This window comes from Lipotes vexillifer, unplaced genomic scaffold, assembly GCF_000442215.2.
Source record: "Lipotes vexillifer unplaced genomic scaffold, Lipotes_vexillifer_v1.1 scaffold1007, whole genome shotgun sequence".
Classification (NCBI taxonomy): Eukaryota; Metazoa; Chordata; class Mammalia; order Artiodactyla; family Lipotidae; genus Lipotes; species Lipotes vexillifer.
This window is the reverse complement of record NW_006782358.1, coordinates 463,862-481,583: the sequence shown is the minus strand read 5'-3', so window position 1 is coordinate 481,583 and position 17,722 is coordinate 463,862. Positions and strand designations below refer to the sequence as shown.

At 35.7% G+C, this 17,722-nt stretch overlaps 1 protein-coding gene across 2 annotated transcripts in view; it reads right to left on the bottom strand.

Moving 5' to 3' along the window:
• The window catches only part of CEP120 (centrosomal protein 120), a 79,237-nt gene that overhangs the window by 11,093 nt on the left and 50,422 nt on the right, over nt 1–17,722 (bottom strand). For both annotated transcript variants that reach the window (XM_007455251.1, XM_007455250.1), the window contains exon 18: nt 12,612–12,710. In XM_007455251.1, coding sequence (XP_007455313.1) covers nt 12,612–12,710 — 99 coding nt within the window. The remainder of the gene's footprint in view (nt 1–12,611; nt 12,711–17,722) is intronic.

The window sequence follows — 17,722 nt, the reverse complement described above, 5'->3', positions numbered from 1 at the left end:
GACAATGCAACATACTTGAAACATTTTAACTCTATTTATCCCTTCATATCTTTTGTACTATTATTTGTACTATATGAATTTTAATTCTCTATATTTTAAACCCAACAAATACTGTGATTATTGTTTTCTCCCAATTTTTGTTAGTCTGAAAGTCTTATGTCGCTTTCAGTAATGAAGTACATTTTCACTGGATACTGAATTTAGGTGGGCCATTACTTCTTTTCAGTACTTTAAGGATGTTATTCCACTATGAATTCCTTTACTACTGTTGAAAGTTCATATGTCAATCTCACTGTTGCTCCTGTGAAGGAAACGTTTCCCTCTGCATCCATAGCTTTAAATATTTTCTTTGCTTTGGGGCTATTTTTTTTTAATTAATTTTTATTGGACTACAGTTGATTTACAATGTTGTGTTAGTTTCTGCTCTACAGCAAAGTGAATCAGTTATACATATACATATATCCACTCTTTTTTAGATTCTCTTCCCATATAGGTCATTACAGAGTGCTGAGTAGACTTTCCTGTTCTATACAGTAGGTTCTTATTAACTATTTTATATATAGTAGTGTGTATATGTCAATACCAAACTTCTAACTTACCCCTCCTTCCCCCTTTCCCCCTGGTAACCATGTTTGTTTTCTATAACTGTGACTCTATTTCTGTTTTGTAAATAAGTTCATTTGTACCATTTTTTTAGATTCCACATATAAGTGATATCATATGATCTTTTTCTTTCTCTGACTTACTTCACTCAGTATGACAATCTCTAGGTCCATTCATGTTGCTGCAAATGGCATTATTTCATTCTTTTTTATGGCTGAGTAATATTCCATTGTACATACGTACCACATCTTCTTTATCCTTTCCTGTGTCAATGGACATTTAGGTTGCTTCCATGTCTTGGCTATTGTAAATAGTGCTGCAATGAACCCTCAGTGCATGTATCTTTTCGAATTATGGTTTTCTCCAGATATATGCCCAAGAGTGGGATTGCTGGATCACATGGTAGCTGTTTTTTAAGTAACCTCCATACTGTTTTCCATAGTGGTTGCACCAATTTACATTGCAACCAACAGTGTAGGAGGGTTCCCTTTTCTCTACATCCTCTCCAGCATTTATTGTTTGTAGACCTTTTTATGATGGCCATTCTGACCAGTGTGAGGTGATACCTCACTGTAGTTTTGACTTGCATTTCTCTAATAACTAGTGATGCTGAGCCTCTTTTCATGTACTTTTTGGCCATGTGTATGTCTTCCTTGGAGAACTGTCTATTCAGATCTTCTGCCCATTTTTTGATTGGGTTGTTTGTTTTTTTCATATTGAGCTGCATGAGCTGTCTGTATATCTTGGAGATTAATCCCTTGTCAGTAGCTTCGTTTGCAAATATTTTCTCCCATTCTGTGGGTTGCCTTTTCCTTTATGGTTTCCTTTGCGGTGCAAAAGCTTTTAAGTTTGATTAGGTCCCATTTGTTTATTTTTGTTTTCATTACTCTAGGTGGTGGATCTGAAAAGATATTGCTGCGAGTTATGTCAGAGAGTTTCTGCCTATGTTTTCCTCTAAGAGTTTTATAGAGTCCGGTCTTACATTTAGGTGTTTAATCCATTTTGAGTTTATTTTTGTGTATGGCGTTAGAGAATGTTCTAATTTCATTCTTTTACACGCAGCTGCCCAGTTTTCCCAGCACCACTTATTGAAGTGGCTGTCTTTTCTCCACTGCATATTCTTGCCTCCTTTGTCATAGATTAGGTGACCATGGGTGCATGGGTTTATCTCTGGACTTTCTATCCTGTTCCATTGATCTACATTTCTGTCTTTGTGCCAGTATCATACCGTTTTGATGACTATAGCTTTGTAGTATAGCCTGAAGTCAGGGAATCTGATTCCCCCAGCTCCGTTTTTCTTTCTCAAGATTGCTCTGGCTATTTGGGGTCTTTTGTGTTTCCACAGAAATTGTAAATTTTTTTGTTCTACTTCGGTGAAAAACGCTATTGGTAATTTGATAGGGGTTGCACTGAATCTGTAGATTGCCTTGGGTAGTCATTTGGACAATATTGATTCTTCCACTCCAAGAATGTGGTATATCTTTCCATCTCTGTGTCATCTTTGATTTCTTTCATCCATATCTTATAGTTTTCTGAGTACAGGTCTTTTGCCTCCTTAGGTCGGTTTATTTCTGGCTATTTTATTCTTTTTGATGTGATGGTAAATGGGATTGTTTCCTTAATTTCTCTTCTGATCTTTCATTGTTAGTGTGTAGGAATGCAAGAGATTCCTGTGTATTAATTTTGTATCCTGCAACTTTACCAAATTCATTAACGAGCTCTAGTAGTTTGACTATTTTAAATTATTTACAAAAGAGACCCAGCAGAGTTCTCTAGCTCTTCTATTATGTGAAGACAGTGCAAAGATGGCCATTTATGAACTGGGAAGTGGGCCCTCTCGACACAGGACTTGACCATGTGTACACTTTGACCTCAGACTTCCAGCCTTCAGAAATGTGAGAAACAAATTTCTGTTGTTTATAAGCCATCTAGTCTGTGCTATTTGGTTACAGCAGCCCAAACAGACTGACACAGGGGTCTGTGGCTACACAAAAAGTAGTCAGTCTCATATACCCTATCTTGTATGTCACTTATGTTCTTTGTTGTATTTTCCATCCTTTTTTCTGTTCCAGTTTGGATACTTTTTATTGGTTTATCTTCAGTTCACATATCCTCGGTTCTGCTGTTAATTCATCTATTGAATCTTACAATTCATTTGTGATACTTTTCAGTTCCAGAATGTCTATATGATTGAAAAGGTTCTACTTCTCTAATACATTTCTCCATCATATCACCTATTTTCTAGTAGTTATCTCTAACTTTGTGTCTGGTGATTCCAAAATCTGTTGATTTATTTCTGTTGAGCAAAAGACAATAAGACATTCCACATGCAAGTCTAATAAACAAATGAAAAGATGCTCAAAGTCAATAATCAGGGAAGTGAAAATTTAAGCCACAGAGTGATATGATTTCAGACCCACCAAACTGGAAAAAATTAATACATCTGATAACAGCCAAGTGTTAGACATGGTGTGAAGAATAACAACAATTATACACCATTCTTGGGAACTGCGGATTTGTACAACCACTTTGGAAAGTAATTTCACAACATTTAGTGAAGCAGAAGAAATGAGTGAACCCTATGACCAGAAGTTCTACTTTTAGATTTAAACACTAGAGAAAAATTTTAATGTATAAAACATTTCACTGTTGTCTTATTATGAGAAAACTTAGAATATTCCTGTTTAAGTTTTATAAAGCAATAAAATAAACTTTAGCTACTGCATCAAAATAGCTAAATTTTGAATCACACAAGGTAGTCACAGAAGAATGATTCAAAGAGAATATTTCCATGTATATAAAGTTTAAAAACATACAAAAGTAAACTGTTGTTTACTGATATTTTTAATACCTTATAAGCTTATAAAGAAAAGCAAAGGAATAATAAATACCAAATTCAGCTAAGTAGTTACCTGTGGAGAGGATGCAGGTTAGAAAAGGCACAAGGAGCACTGATAATGCTGTTTCTTACACTAGAAGGTGGGGGTTGAAGTGCAGAAGAATCTTTTTTCCCCCTCTTTGCAATGTATATTTCATTTAAAGAGTAATTATTTAAAAATAAAGAAAGGAAAAGAAATCCAGACAAGGATACACCAAGTTGTTATCTCTGGCTGAGGAGGTGATAAGGTTACCAGTGACTATTATTTTTCTATGTCATGATGCTGCAAAATTTGGATTTCTTTTACACTAAGCAAATATAATTGCAAACAGGAAAAAAATGGTCAATTATTTAATTTTAGGTTATTTTGTAAAATTGTAACTTTATAAAACTTGAAACATTTTAATCCTTAAACATAAGAAAAGCCTTTAAATGCCTTGAATTTTTAATCAAGTATACATCATTAATAATAATCACATGCACACACAAAAATTAGAGGTTAGAGGAAGAAATCCTCTCTGCTGCCAGGTGCTCTGGGTTAAAGGCTCCTCAATCAAGTGAGTATAATCTTTATTTTGCCTTGGCTGCCTATAAATCCAGAGAGGAGATGTAAACATGCATACACTAGACTAAACAGCGGCTAAAACGTGGCCACTACTTACTCTCCCACTCACACATACCATGTAAGTCTGTGGGAAAAAACTTACAGCTAAACTAAGGAGCTCAAGTCAAGTTTTCTGAAAATAACCCAGAGCTGACAAGTCAGTAGGAGGGCCTGGATGGTTTCAAGACACAGTTTTTAACCAAGACTTGGACCTCCAACTGTTTTCTTAAACAAAGATTTACATCCCATCCTTGGCTAAATTACTTGTAAATTAATCAAATTAATTACTCTGAGTGGATAAGCAGGAGGCTGGACAAGATAGTGCTGATGTCAGCCAATGAAGTCTGTGTTGTTTTAACTAAATATATCAGCTTAGTTTTAAACAGATCTACTGTGCACAAATATGGTAAGGGACTCACATCTTACCCAAAATCTTAGTTCTGTTTCCTGTCCTGTGAACAAACATACCTAGTTTTAATGTATCAGACATGATAAAAATGTTAAATTTCCCAGAACAACAAATTCATACCTTTTAGCAATGATTCATTTAGTTTTTAAAAGTAGTGGCTTCCTCCATAACTATATTCTAATGTGTCAAGAAATGTTTTAAAATAAATATGCTACTTAGAACACAGTAAAGTAACAATCTTAACTTGGAGATGGGAAAAAAAGAAACTAAATTACCCCTTAAATGTCTAACAACCAGAACTCTTTAAAGTAAGTGTTATACATCATACCAAAGATAGCAAATCCAGACTGTATGGATATTGTTTCCTTGTCTTCTAAGTTAGGACCCATTTTACGTTACACTTATTTATATTTTACAGCTGTTGCCTACCCACTTACCCAAGAACAAAAAAGTTTACAACATGGAAACACAGGCTTTTATGCTTGTGAATCAGAAGAAAAGATTTTTTTCCAAATAATTGGAAGATTATGATTTTTTAAATTCACAAATTGACTATACTGGGTCACCTTTGAGTAATGGAAATCTCTGTTTAAACATTCTTTTGGCAACAGGCACGGAGCATTAGGTCTTATTTCCAAGCTTTACCAGCTGGGTTTTGTCATTAACATTTATTAACAATCTAAGATATGGCTTTCGCCGTCTAATCCGTACTACACAAATGTTTTGTATGGCCCTCCAGAGGATTTTGCTGTGACAAATTACTGGCAGAGATTATAGCCCCGTGGCTATTCACCAGAGGCAATGTAAAATTAACATGGTACTAATCCAATTTAAACAAGAAGTTGCACAAACAATCCTCTGAACAAAAGCAGATAGAGGATTCCAATTTTATATTCAAATACAATGTGCTTTTAATAAAAAGCTTTAGAAAAAAAATTGAAGTAACTCTCACACATATAAATTGTGCCTATTTGACGAAGGTATTAATTTTATTCTTCCAAAAACAGTGGCAGAACACAATTCACTATGGTAATCGCAAGGTCTATTAAATTTCTTCTTAAAGTATTGCATCTCAAATGTGGTCTGTAGAACATCAGTGATTCCTAGTGACCTTGAAATATGTTTACAGTGTTGTTTCTAAAGCAGAAAGTCTGTGGGATAAGGAATAGAAGTGGTCTGCAATGAAGATTACTGTACTGAAAGAATGAGACTATTTTCTTTCATGAAGTAGAAGTCTGGAGTTGAGCCAGGTATTTAACACCATGTTTTCTTCTTAATTCACTTACAGTAACTTAAGAGAAAAGAGGCATCTGAACTTTTGTGATATCCTCTGTTATTAGGTACAAATAGTTAAAATTACTTTGCCAATGCTTTTTAGGCAAGAAGGTAGAAAAAACACTTAGGAAAAAAGGGTAAATAGAAAACAATGAATTAAAGGAAAAATCCAGAAGATAGCAAAAGTGTATGAGAATGCATATGTTAGGAAGGAGGTGTGCTTGGGTGGGAGCCTTTTAAACTGAACTTTTTTTTAAGAGTCTCAGTCCATGAACTTTGTTCAGATTATTTTCTTACATTTGAAAAACCACCTCAAACAGTGAAAACAATGTTGTTTGTCAACATACACATATGAACATAACTTAAAAATCAATTTACTCAAAGTAATAAATATTTGCATGGATATTTCTTAATAAGAAACATAACAATTATAATGAAATTATGCTCTGATAATTAATCACTCATTTCTCCAGAAGAAATGCCCTATCAACAGCTCACAGGCTTCCATCTTTTCATTACTAACTTTGGTAATGCCTTGTAATTAACTACCATTGCATTAGCTCTTATCCTTCATAAGTTGCATAAATTTCTTCAGTGGTAGGCACTGTCCGCCACTTCCTCCCAATCTACTCTCCATTTTAAAACTTGAAATGAGGGGCTTCCCTGGTGGCGCAGTGGTTGAGAGTCCGCCTGCTGATGCAGGGGACTCGGGTTCGTGCCCCGGCCCGGGAAGATCCCACATGCCGCGGAGCGGCTGGGCCCATGAGCCATGGCCGCCGATCCTGTGTGTCTGGAGCCTGTGCTCCGCGACGGGAGAGGCCACAACAGTGAGAGGCCCGCATACCGCAAAAAACAGAAAAACAAAAAAAAAAACACTTGAAATGATTTCATATCTAATACTGATATTTATTATCATTTTTTAATGTTTATTTTATATTGGAGTATAGTTGATTTACAATGTTGTGTTAGTTTCAGGTGTACAACTGAGTGATTCAGTTATACATATACATGTGTCCATTCTTTTTCAAATTCTTTTCCCATTTAGGTTGTTACATAATATTCAGTAGAGTTCCCTGCGCTATACAATCCTGTGCTTATATTCTTGTTGATCATCTATTTTATATATAGTAGTGTGTATAAGTCAATCCCAAACTCCTAATTTATCTCTCTCCCCAGCATTTCCCTTTTGGTAATCATAAGTTTGTTTTCTATGTCTGTGCACCTGTTTCTGTTCTGTAAATAAGTTCATCTGTATCATTTTTTTTTAAGATTCCACATACAAGTGATATCATATGGTATTTGTCTTTCTCTGACTTACTTCACATAGTATGATAATCTTTAGGTCCATCCATGTTGCTGCAAATGGCATTATTTCATTCTTTTTTATGGCTGAGTAATATTCCATTGTACATATGTACCACATCTTCTTTATCCTTTCCTGTCAATGGACATTTAGGTTGCTTCCATGTCCTGGCTATTGTAAATAGTGCTGCAATGAACACTCAGTGCATGTATCTTTTCAAATTATGGTTTTCTCCAGATATATGCCCAGGGGTGGGATTGCTGGATCATATGGTAGCTCCATTTTTAGTTTTTTAAGGAAACTCCATACTGTTTTCCATAATGGCTGTGCCAATTTACGTTCCCACCAACAGCGTAGGGTTCCCTTTTCTCCCCACCCTCTCCAGCATTTACTATTTGTAGATTTTTTGATGATGGCCATTCTGACCAGTATGAGGTGATATCTCACTGTAGATTTGATTTGCATTTCTCTAATAACTAGTGATGCTGAGCCTCTGTTTTTGTATGTCTTCACTGGAAAACTATTTAGATCTTCTGCCCATTTTTTGATTGGATTGTTTGTTTTTTTCATATTGAGCTGCATGAGCTGTTTGTAAATTCTGGAGATTAATCCCTTGTTGGTTGCTTTGTTTGCAAATATTTTCTCTCATTCTGTGGGTTGTCTTTTCATTTTGTTTATGACTTCCTTTGCTGTGCAAAAGCTTTTAAATTTGATTAGGTCCCATTTGTTTATTTTTGTTTTCATTTTTATTACTCTAGGAGGTGGATCCAAAAAGATAGTGCTGTGATTTATGTCAAAGAGTGTTCTGCCTATGTTTTCCTCTAAGAGTTTTATAGTACCTGGCCTGACATTTAGGTGTTTAATCCATTTTGAGTTTATTTTTGTGTATGGTGTTAGGGAGTGTTCTAATTTCATTCTTTTACATGTAGCTGTCCAGTTTTCCCAGCACCACTTACTGAAGAGACTGTCTTTTCTCCACTGTATATTCCTGCCTCCTTTGTCATAGATTAGGTGACCATGGGTGTGTGGGTTTATCTCTGGGCTTTCTATCCTGTTCCTTTGATCTATATTTCTGTCTTTGTGCCAGTACCATACTGTGTTTTTTTATTTTAAATTATTTTGGGCTGCACTGGGTCTTCGTTGCAGTGTGCAAGCTTTTTATTGCAGTGGCTCCTCTTGTTGTAGAGCATGGGCTCTAGGCGTGCGGGCTCAGCAGTTGTGGCTCACAGGCTCTAGAGCGCAGGCTCAGTAGGTTTGGTGCACGGGCTCAGTTGCTCCATGGCATGTGGGATCTTCCTGGACCAGGGCTTGACCTGTGTCCCCCGCATTGGCAGGCGGACTCTTAACCACCGCGCCACCAGGGAAGCCCATACCACACTGTTTTGATGATTGATTGTAACTTTGTAATATAGTCTGAAGTCAGGGAGCATGATTTCTCCAGCTCCATTTTTCTTTCTCAAGATTGCTTTGGCTATTTGGGGTCTTTTGTGTTTCCACAGAAATTTTAAAAAGTTTTGTTCTAGTTCTGTGAAAAAATGCCATTACTAATTTGATAGAGGTTGCACTGAATCCGTAGATTGCCTTGGGCAGTATAGTCATTTTCACAATATTGATTCTTCCAATTCAAGAACATGGTATATCTTTCCAACTGTTTGTGTCATCTTCAATTTCTTTCATCAACGTCTTATACTTTTCAGAGTACAGGTCTTTAGGTAGGTTTGTTTATTCCTAGTTATTTAATGTGATGGTAAACGGGATTGTTTCCTTAATTTCTCTTTCTGATCTTTTGGTGTTGGTGTATAGAAATGCAAGAGATTTCTGTGCACTAATTTTGTATCCTGCAGTGTTACCGAATTCACTGACGAGCTCTAGCAGTCTTCTGGTAGCATATTTAGGATTCTCTATGTATAGTATCATGTCATCTGCAAACAGTGACAGTTTTACTTCTTTTCCAGTTTGGATTCCTTTTTCTAATACTGATATTTGAAACACCGTTTTTGAACCATTTCTCCCTCAGCTTTGAATGACAAAATACAATGATAACCCACTGTCCTCTTGTTTTTCTTATACTTATTTTCTATTATTTATGCTAACTTCACTTGCATTTCTTACCACCCTGCCATGTTCTTATTAAACATCAGCCCTCCCAGCTGAACTTTAAGTTTCCTGTGGGGAGAGAACTGCTGTATCTAGAGCATGGGCAAGGTGCATAGTAGGCTCTCAATAAGTACTTGATGAATGAAAAATGAACAAATAAAACAACTATAGATGCTTCTTCAGACTCAATGCACTCTCATCTCTTTACACCTAACTTTAGGAAGTTCACCTACTGACTGACAGTACTGCATATCTGCACAATTAGCCCTAACATAGGTTTTTCCCCTTATGTCAGTTTCTACAGAACATCTATATTAAATCTACCATCCAAATACAAAGTCCTGATATTAGTCAAACTATATGGAACCTCACTTCACCACTGCTACTATTATATAACAACATTCTCCTATCTTGTAGACTTAAAAATTTTCTATTTTTGGTTGGTGTCTGACATTTTTCAGCTACTCAGTCATAAATCCTTCTAATATTTGTTCTATTCATAAGTATTCCAAAGCTACCATCTGATTAGGTCCCCAATGACTGAAACCAAGAATACTACACAATAGCTTTATGGCTCATATCCTTTTAACAACAGTTACCATTTATTGAGCATACACTATGTAGGAAACACTGTGTTAAATGCTTTACAGACCACTCATTTAATTCTCAGAACAACCTGTGAGGAAAGATTTTTCATTTTCCAAATGAGGAGACTAATCAGAGAAATTATATTCCCCAATCCCAGAGGCAGTTAAGAAGTATAGCCAAGATTCAATACAGCTCTCTTGACTCCAAGGCCATGTTCTAAACTGCTATGTATGCTGCCTGTGGTAGAATCTGTATCCTGTTTTTTGTTTTTTTTTTTTCTTGCGTTATGCGGGCCTCTCACTGTTGTGGCCTCTCCCATTTGCGGAGCACAGGCTCCGGACGCGCAGGCTCAGTGGCCATGGCTCACGGGCCCAGCCGCTCCGCAGCATGTGGGATCCTCCCGAAACGGGGCACGAACCCGCGTCTCCTGCATCGGCAGGCGGACTCTCAAGCACTGCGCCACCAGGGAAGCCCCTGTATCCTGTTATTTTTAATAGCCACTCTCACCACATTATTTCCTTGCTCCCAATTCCACAGGGACTCCTCCCTGTGGTACTAAATGTAACTTAAATATGTTGCCATCATGACTTTATATTAGCTTATTCTCTTTCAAAGTCACTTTAATTCTTATTACCAGAGCTAGTCTATCTGTCAGTGATGTCATTTTCCTCGCTTATGATAGGCCAAATCATGACTTCTTCTGCTTCAATACTCACTCTGTCAGAAATCCCTAATGTCTTCCACAGCTCACTTTGTTCTATTTGAAATTCTTTCATTATGTGGCTTCTATGGAATTAAACCATAACATTATAAAGCAGGAAGAGCCTGAGACTGCACTCTGGTCAAATGAGTCTAATCCTTGATCTATCACTTAGTAACTGTGTGATCGTGTGCAACTTACTTAATGTCTCCGTTTCTTTCATCTATAAAATGGAAATATTACCTGCTATATAGGGATCTTGGTTAGGATCAAATGAAAACGTATGAAGGGCTTAGCATAATACCAAGCACTTATCAGCTTTCCTTTCTCCTTAAACATAAGAATTCTAAGTTCTATCTGCCACATCTTCAATTATCACCTCTGCAAAAGGATTCCTTCATGTTATTAAGCTCAATCATCCTCCCAACATCAGTCCATATTTCTAAATGCTTGCTGAATTTCTTTCTGTAAAAATTAAAATGTTCAAATCTGCAAGTCCTGTCTCCTCCCCATGCCTCGATCAGCTTCTTGTCTTTATAACCATCATTCCAATCCTGGAAAACTCTCTTTCCAGACACTAAGGCTTGAACCCTTGACATCATCTTTGACTTTCCACTCTGCATTCTGATTAGGTATAGTGTACTGTATAGAATCTACCCAAACCATGTCTTTCAAAATAATCTCCTTGTCATGTTCCCACTGCTACCTAGTCCTTATTTCCTGGAATGACCTCTAAAATGGGACCTCCTCTGTTCTCCATGGAGAGTCTATGCTTTCTGACTTTGTGCCTCCTTGCTATAATCATTCTATTCATTGTATACACAACATTTTCCCCACAGCTTTCCTAAATCACAACCAATTCTCCAGAGATCCATCTCAAATATCTCATCTTCTATGACACCTTTCCTAAGTTCTATTAAATAGATGTACTTCCCCTCCTGAGTACTCTGTACAGGTCTTTTCAGGGCTCTTACTATTTGGCAGTAAATGTTATATTTACAGTTTTCTTCCCTATTACTAAACTGCAAGCTCCCTGAGGCAAAGACCTATGTTTTACTTATAACTATAAATTTAGGACAGTGCCATGGACACAGGAGGCCCTCAGTACTATATATGATTATTCATTCATCTATCCTTAGTCTTGTGAGCATCTATAAAACATATTCAGTGTGTGTAATATTATTTTATACTTATGCTTACAATCTCAATTCATCTAAAAGCTATGTTAAGGCAAACTGCACTATTTATTCTCAGGCAGTCTAGTACGTACTCTTCTATGAAGGTGGTAAGCATTTAGTATAATACCACAAAGATGTTTAATGACATTTGATGGTTTGGGAGACACATTAAAAAAAATGAGAGAGCCTACGTACCAAAATTTCATTCAGCATATAACGGACACATTTCAGAAAAGCAAAATTTACAATAAACTAACCACTAATGATCCTTAAAAGTTTAGGTCAAATAGATGAGATTCAAAATAAAAATCTTGCTCATATTTTATTTGATCTTAATAATTTGAAGAAATTATAGCCAAAATTAAGGTTAATTCCTCAGGAAGCTAATGGCATTTGTTACCTGGTACCAGGAAGGAAAAAAAAAGTAATGTAAAGAATTTAGGAAACTACTCTCACTTTTAAATGCTTGTAAAATTATGCAAAAATCCCATGATCCCTTTTTTTTAATGAATAAATTACTGTGTCTTCCTAGGAATGACTTTTAAAATATGTTCTTAAAATTCTCCCCCCAAAGGCACTCCCAATAGAAGGAAATTAATACTAAGGAGAAAAGGATGGTAGTTTTATAAGTGAAAGTAAAAGGAGAAAAAGAATGATTGTTTTTAAAGTGAAAGTAGAAATTATTCCCAACTTGCTGTGGGGAAGAGGATAGTTGGCTTTAAAAAAAAAAAAAAAAAAGAAAGAAAAGGAAAAGAAAAAGGACCTAGAAGTTTTAGTTTTTATAAAGGAGGATCTTATACGTAACACACTAAAAAAAGGGGGGGGTGGGGCCTAATCTCAAATACAGAACTGGACATTTAAATACAGACATATGAACCTAACAGATATTGCCAAATGTGCAAACTTGTAAAAAAAAAAAAAATCAAGGGAGAAAGACATAAAAAGAATAATCCATCATTAGCTATAAACTACATACCTGTTTAAGTCTGGCAAGTTCTTTCAAAGCTCGTCCCCACTGCTGCTTATAATGCAGCTTAGACTTAGTTGTGGATTCCAACTTTCTTTCAAGTTCAACCTAACAGTGATTAAAATCATATCAAGTGAAACACTATACCACTGTGTACAATCACTGAAAGATAATATATACAAAGACTCTGGCTTAAGAAAAGAGTTTATATAGTGTAACATACGACATCATCTAAAACTGTTATATAATTTACTGTAAATATTATGGCACATGAACATTTTCTTGTTTAAAATATAGTTGTATTTTTACTGCCTAACAGCCTATACTAAAAGGAACTGAATCAGTCTTAACCTCCAGGCAGTTACTATAAATGTATTTAAAACATATATATTACATAAAGATCACAGAGTGAAAAATACATTTTTTTTTTTTAATATAACAAAAAGCAGTTGTTAGCATTCCATTTCGCTGACACTCTTCAACCTTGAAACCAAATTATTCCTTTTGGAGGCCTATCATTATGTGGAATTTTGTCTTACATTGAAGAGAGCTTGTAGAGATACTTTTATAACTCTATTTTGGCAAAAATCATAGAATGCTGAAAACAGTGAACTGTTTTATCAGAAGGCAGTTTACTAAGAGTACAAAGTCAAAAATATTTTAAGAATGTTAAAATAAACCCAAGCGTTAGAAAAATAATGCTCCTAAAAACACTCACCTAACTTTTATTTTCTATTTTTCCTCAAATATATAAAGAAAAACACGAAATAGATTTGATTTTTAAAATACGGTTATTTATACTTGCAGCAGGCAATCTGTTGTGTATGAACTGAAGCCAACTTGGCTAGGTTTTGGAATGTACTCTCTCAAAGTTTCAAACCAAGTACCAAACAAATTCATGTAGCCAACAGACAGTTTTACTATTTAAGTGATAAGGTAATTATACGGATGAATTACAGTAAAATACTGTTAATCTAAACTGGTCTAATTTTTTTATATCAAGTCTAGTTTTTCCCATACACACAACTCCTAATGTTTTGCAGAAAAATAAAATCGAAGACACTATCCAAAAACTCAAGCTTCAGAAAGCTCAGAAGGAAAATAAAATGAAAGGAAAAGCAGATTGCCAAAAATCCCTTCACAAAAGACCAGAATGTTCTCTGCAGTAATATATGACTTCATGGAGTCAAGGTCTTTTCTGCTTTACAAATCCCTAGTGCTTGGATTTAAATGTGTTGACATTTCACAACTATACTCATACATCTTAAGTTGAATAACACTCTGAGATTATCAAAGATGATCTCTTCCACTTATGCCCTGAAGACTTATACATATTAGTTGGTAATTTTAACAAGAGGACATATGTCAGAGGAAAAGCAAAAATCTGTTTTATAACTGTGTGATAAAAGAATAGTATTCAATTATAAAAGTGACCATGTCCCTGGGTCTTGGAGAAGGTACAGTATCCTGGACGAGCCTCAGAATGAGGGTTAGGACAACCTAGAGAGATCACTTATACCCACTGAACTGACTCCATCAGAAAAAGCTGGGGAGGTTTTATCAGTTTTGCCATGATTATCAAAATAACTCACATTTGCATTGATATTCACACAGTAGTTCACACTAATTTAAAAATGCATATATAATCAAAACATATAATGTCTTTATTCTTAACAAACCAAAAAAAAACTGTAGCTAACAAATCTGAGACGTTACACATCATTTTTCTAATTCATCCCAAACTACCAAATCAGTGATTCCTAACTTTTTTTAAGGATACAGATGCCTCTGTGATTCTAAAGAAATATATGGACCCAACTCCAAAAAAAAGGTACACAACCAAAATTTTGACACAATTTCAGGGCATTCAAAGACTTCGAGTTAAGAGCCCTTTTTGTGGGTAGATATGAGACTTCGGGAAGGCTGTTTTGACTTAAATCATAAGCCAAGTTATAGACTCAAATTAAAACTTGGCTCAAGACCTAGAGTCAATTCAGAGGCTAGTGAAGACCAAGCACAGACTTTCACTGATTCTCAATGTCTCTGTTTCTATCCTTGATATACCTACAACTCTAATTCTCTACTGGAGGCATGGCATTGTCTTTGCCTCTAATTTCCTATTCCCCAGTTCCAATGTGTCACAAAAAACTATAGAGTTCTCCCTTGAAATATTTTCCAGTTTTATTCTTTTATGTTCTTTCTACCATTTCCTAAGCTCAGGCTTATCTCATCTCTTGTCTGCTCAGCCTCAAACGTATTCTATCTACAAATCCTGGAAATCACTATTACATCAATTTACTCTCTACTAAAAAATCTACAACAGCTACTACTTGCCTATAGGACTCAGTCTAAACTCCTCTGCCTAGGTGTTAAAGCACTCCGAGATATAATTTCCATCCTACTTGTTCTACTACTTTCTTGGTATTCCTCAACAGGAAACCCTCTACTCCAACCACCGGGTTTGTCTCCCCTACATTCACCTTGTCCAAGTTACTTCCTGAGCCTGTCGATTCTTTTTCTTCATTGCTTATTTAAAACTTCAGATTCAGCTCAAATTCTACCTCTCCATGGAGCTGTCTTAAAACTACTATATTCTGAACACCAAATGACTTCTGAATTGCAAAGAGTTCCTATCACATTCCCTGGTATTCGATTATATATGGTCATTTAAGGTTCTCTGAGTCATCTCCCCAATTATATTACAAACTCTTCTAGAAGTGAGGTCCCAGGGACTTCCCTGGCGGTCTAGTGGTTAAGATTTCGCCTTCCAATGCAGGGGGTGTGGGTTCGATCCCTGGTTGGGGAGCTAAGATCCCACATGCCTCGCAGCCCAAAAACCAAAACATAAAACAAAAGCAATATTGTAACAAATTCAATAAAGACTTTAAAAATGGTCCACATCAAAAAAAAAAAAAAAAAAAAAGTGAGGTCCCAAAAGGATAACATACTTTTACTCTTTTCTCTCATTTTTCCCTTTGTCCTAAGACACAGGAGATACTCACCAAATGTTCTTAAATACACAAATTTAGTTTAAAAAAGGGCCACAAAAAAAAAAAAAAAAAAAAAAAAAAGTGAGGTCCCAAAAGGATAACATACTTTTACTCTTTTCTCTCATTTTTCCCTTTGTCCTAAGACACAGGAGATACTCACCAAATGTTCTTAAATACACAAATTTAGTTTCTGTCTTAATCTTCTGTATGCATTACTAAATTATAATGCTTTCCCTATTTTACTTTTTAAAAGTTCCAATTGTTTTTAAGCCATCTAAAAGTCATTTCCCAGCTAAAAGCACATCAAATTATTATTCACTTCTTAAGGGAATCAAGAATTGCATTTGGTAAAACTGTATCTTAATGTTAACTTATTTTTAGACCATTTCAGTGAAAATGGAAATATTTGTGTCATACTGAAGAGATGAGTAAACAGAAAAGAAAAAAGCTCTCAATCAGACATAACCAGAAGTTGTAGACTAAATCAGGTACTTTTTCACTTAAGTCTTCCTTTTTATGCTTTTATCTCTTTGTTACTTAAGAAATAAGACTCTGCCCTCTTCTGGCTCCAAAAAAACTTACAAAGAACGTTCAAAAGAGCTAAGAAGCCTTGTTTTGCTAGGCATTTAAAAACAGTGGATGAATTTTCCACTGGAAAATCAAAAGTTGAATGTCCCCCTAAGTTTTATCATCAATTAGCCTTCCTAAACACTCCTTAAGCAATTGCATATACTTGTAAGCTGTTACTTTATTCAAATGACTCTCAAATCTGTTTGTCTAGCCCTATTCTCTCCCTACTGTATTTTCTCATTTTTTTAACCATTTAGTTAACTCCTTCACTTAGATTACTGCATTAGCCATCTCAAATGTAGTATGTCTAAAATCTGAATTCTCTACAACTTCCATCCCTCCAAAAAAGTTCATCGAAAATCTTCATTTCTATTAATATTAACATCCATTAAGCCAATCTTAGAAATCTGAGAGTAATCTTTGACTTTTCTTGCCAGATGAAATATGAATTCTTTAAGCAAACATCTAAGCTCTTCCCTCATATGGCTGAAAATTACCTTTATTTCCAGCATTCTCTTATCAGGCCTACATTTATTTTAAAACTACAGCTGACATTTGCCCAATGCAGGGGTATGCATGCTAATGCTCCATGCTGTCAAAAAAATGCCTATAACTTTATAATTGACCCTCTGAATATGTGGTACCGCATCTGAGGAATCAACCAACCACGGGTCATGTGGTACTGTAGAATGTATTTTCTGAAAAAAATCTGTGTATAAGTGGACCCTCACAGTTCAAACTCATGTTGTTCAAGGGTAAACCATACTACTGTAATGATTAGACTCTAGGTTCTAGTCAAGCAGCTATCCAAATATGCAATCGATTTTTTAATCTTTTTTATACTTTTGTTCAGTACTTCTTTTTGGAATAACCTCACCCACATATTTACCTATTTAAAGTTTCACCTATTCTTAGGCTCCATATAAAATGTCATTCCTTCTTTATACTTAAGTGTGTTGATTTCAGAAGCTGACTTTGTTTTCCCTTTGGACTCATGGCATTTAGTAAGAGAAAGTTAGACGATATCTGCTCGTTTGCCTTTTGCTATAATTATTTGGGTATGTTCCTTGTCTCCTTCTGTAACTTGTTATTTACTTGACGGTATCCTGAACATTTTTGAATCATTCTTAATGGCATTTAGCATGGTATCATAAATAGCATACATCTTTGCTGGATAATGAAAAACCAACTCTATCAATCAGCATCCTGCCAGGAATCTAGAAATCAGAAGTAATTTAATACAGGAAACTGGTTCAACAGATAAAGGAAGAGCAGAAAGGCCAAAGAGGATATGGTGAGGCAACCCAGTGATCAGCAGCAGCAAGAAGCCCCCCACCTCTCCTAGGTAGGAGGGACTGCAAAAAGGTACCAGGAAATAGTAGTTCTTAATACAAGCAACCCACAAACTGGGGATGTCCAGTGGGCTAGAACCACAGTGGAGACTGCCTAAAGGAAGCTGGAGAAGGGATGCCTGGTGGGAGATGGAACCATAAAAAGATGTAACTACTGCCAGAGAAAATAAGGGAAGTAGAGAGGCAGAAAGAGAGAGAAGAAAGAACT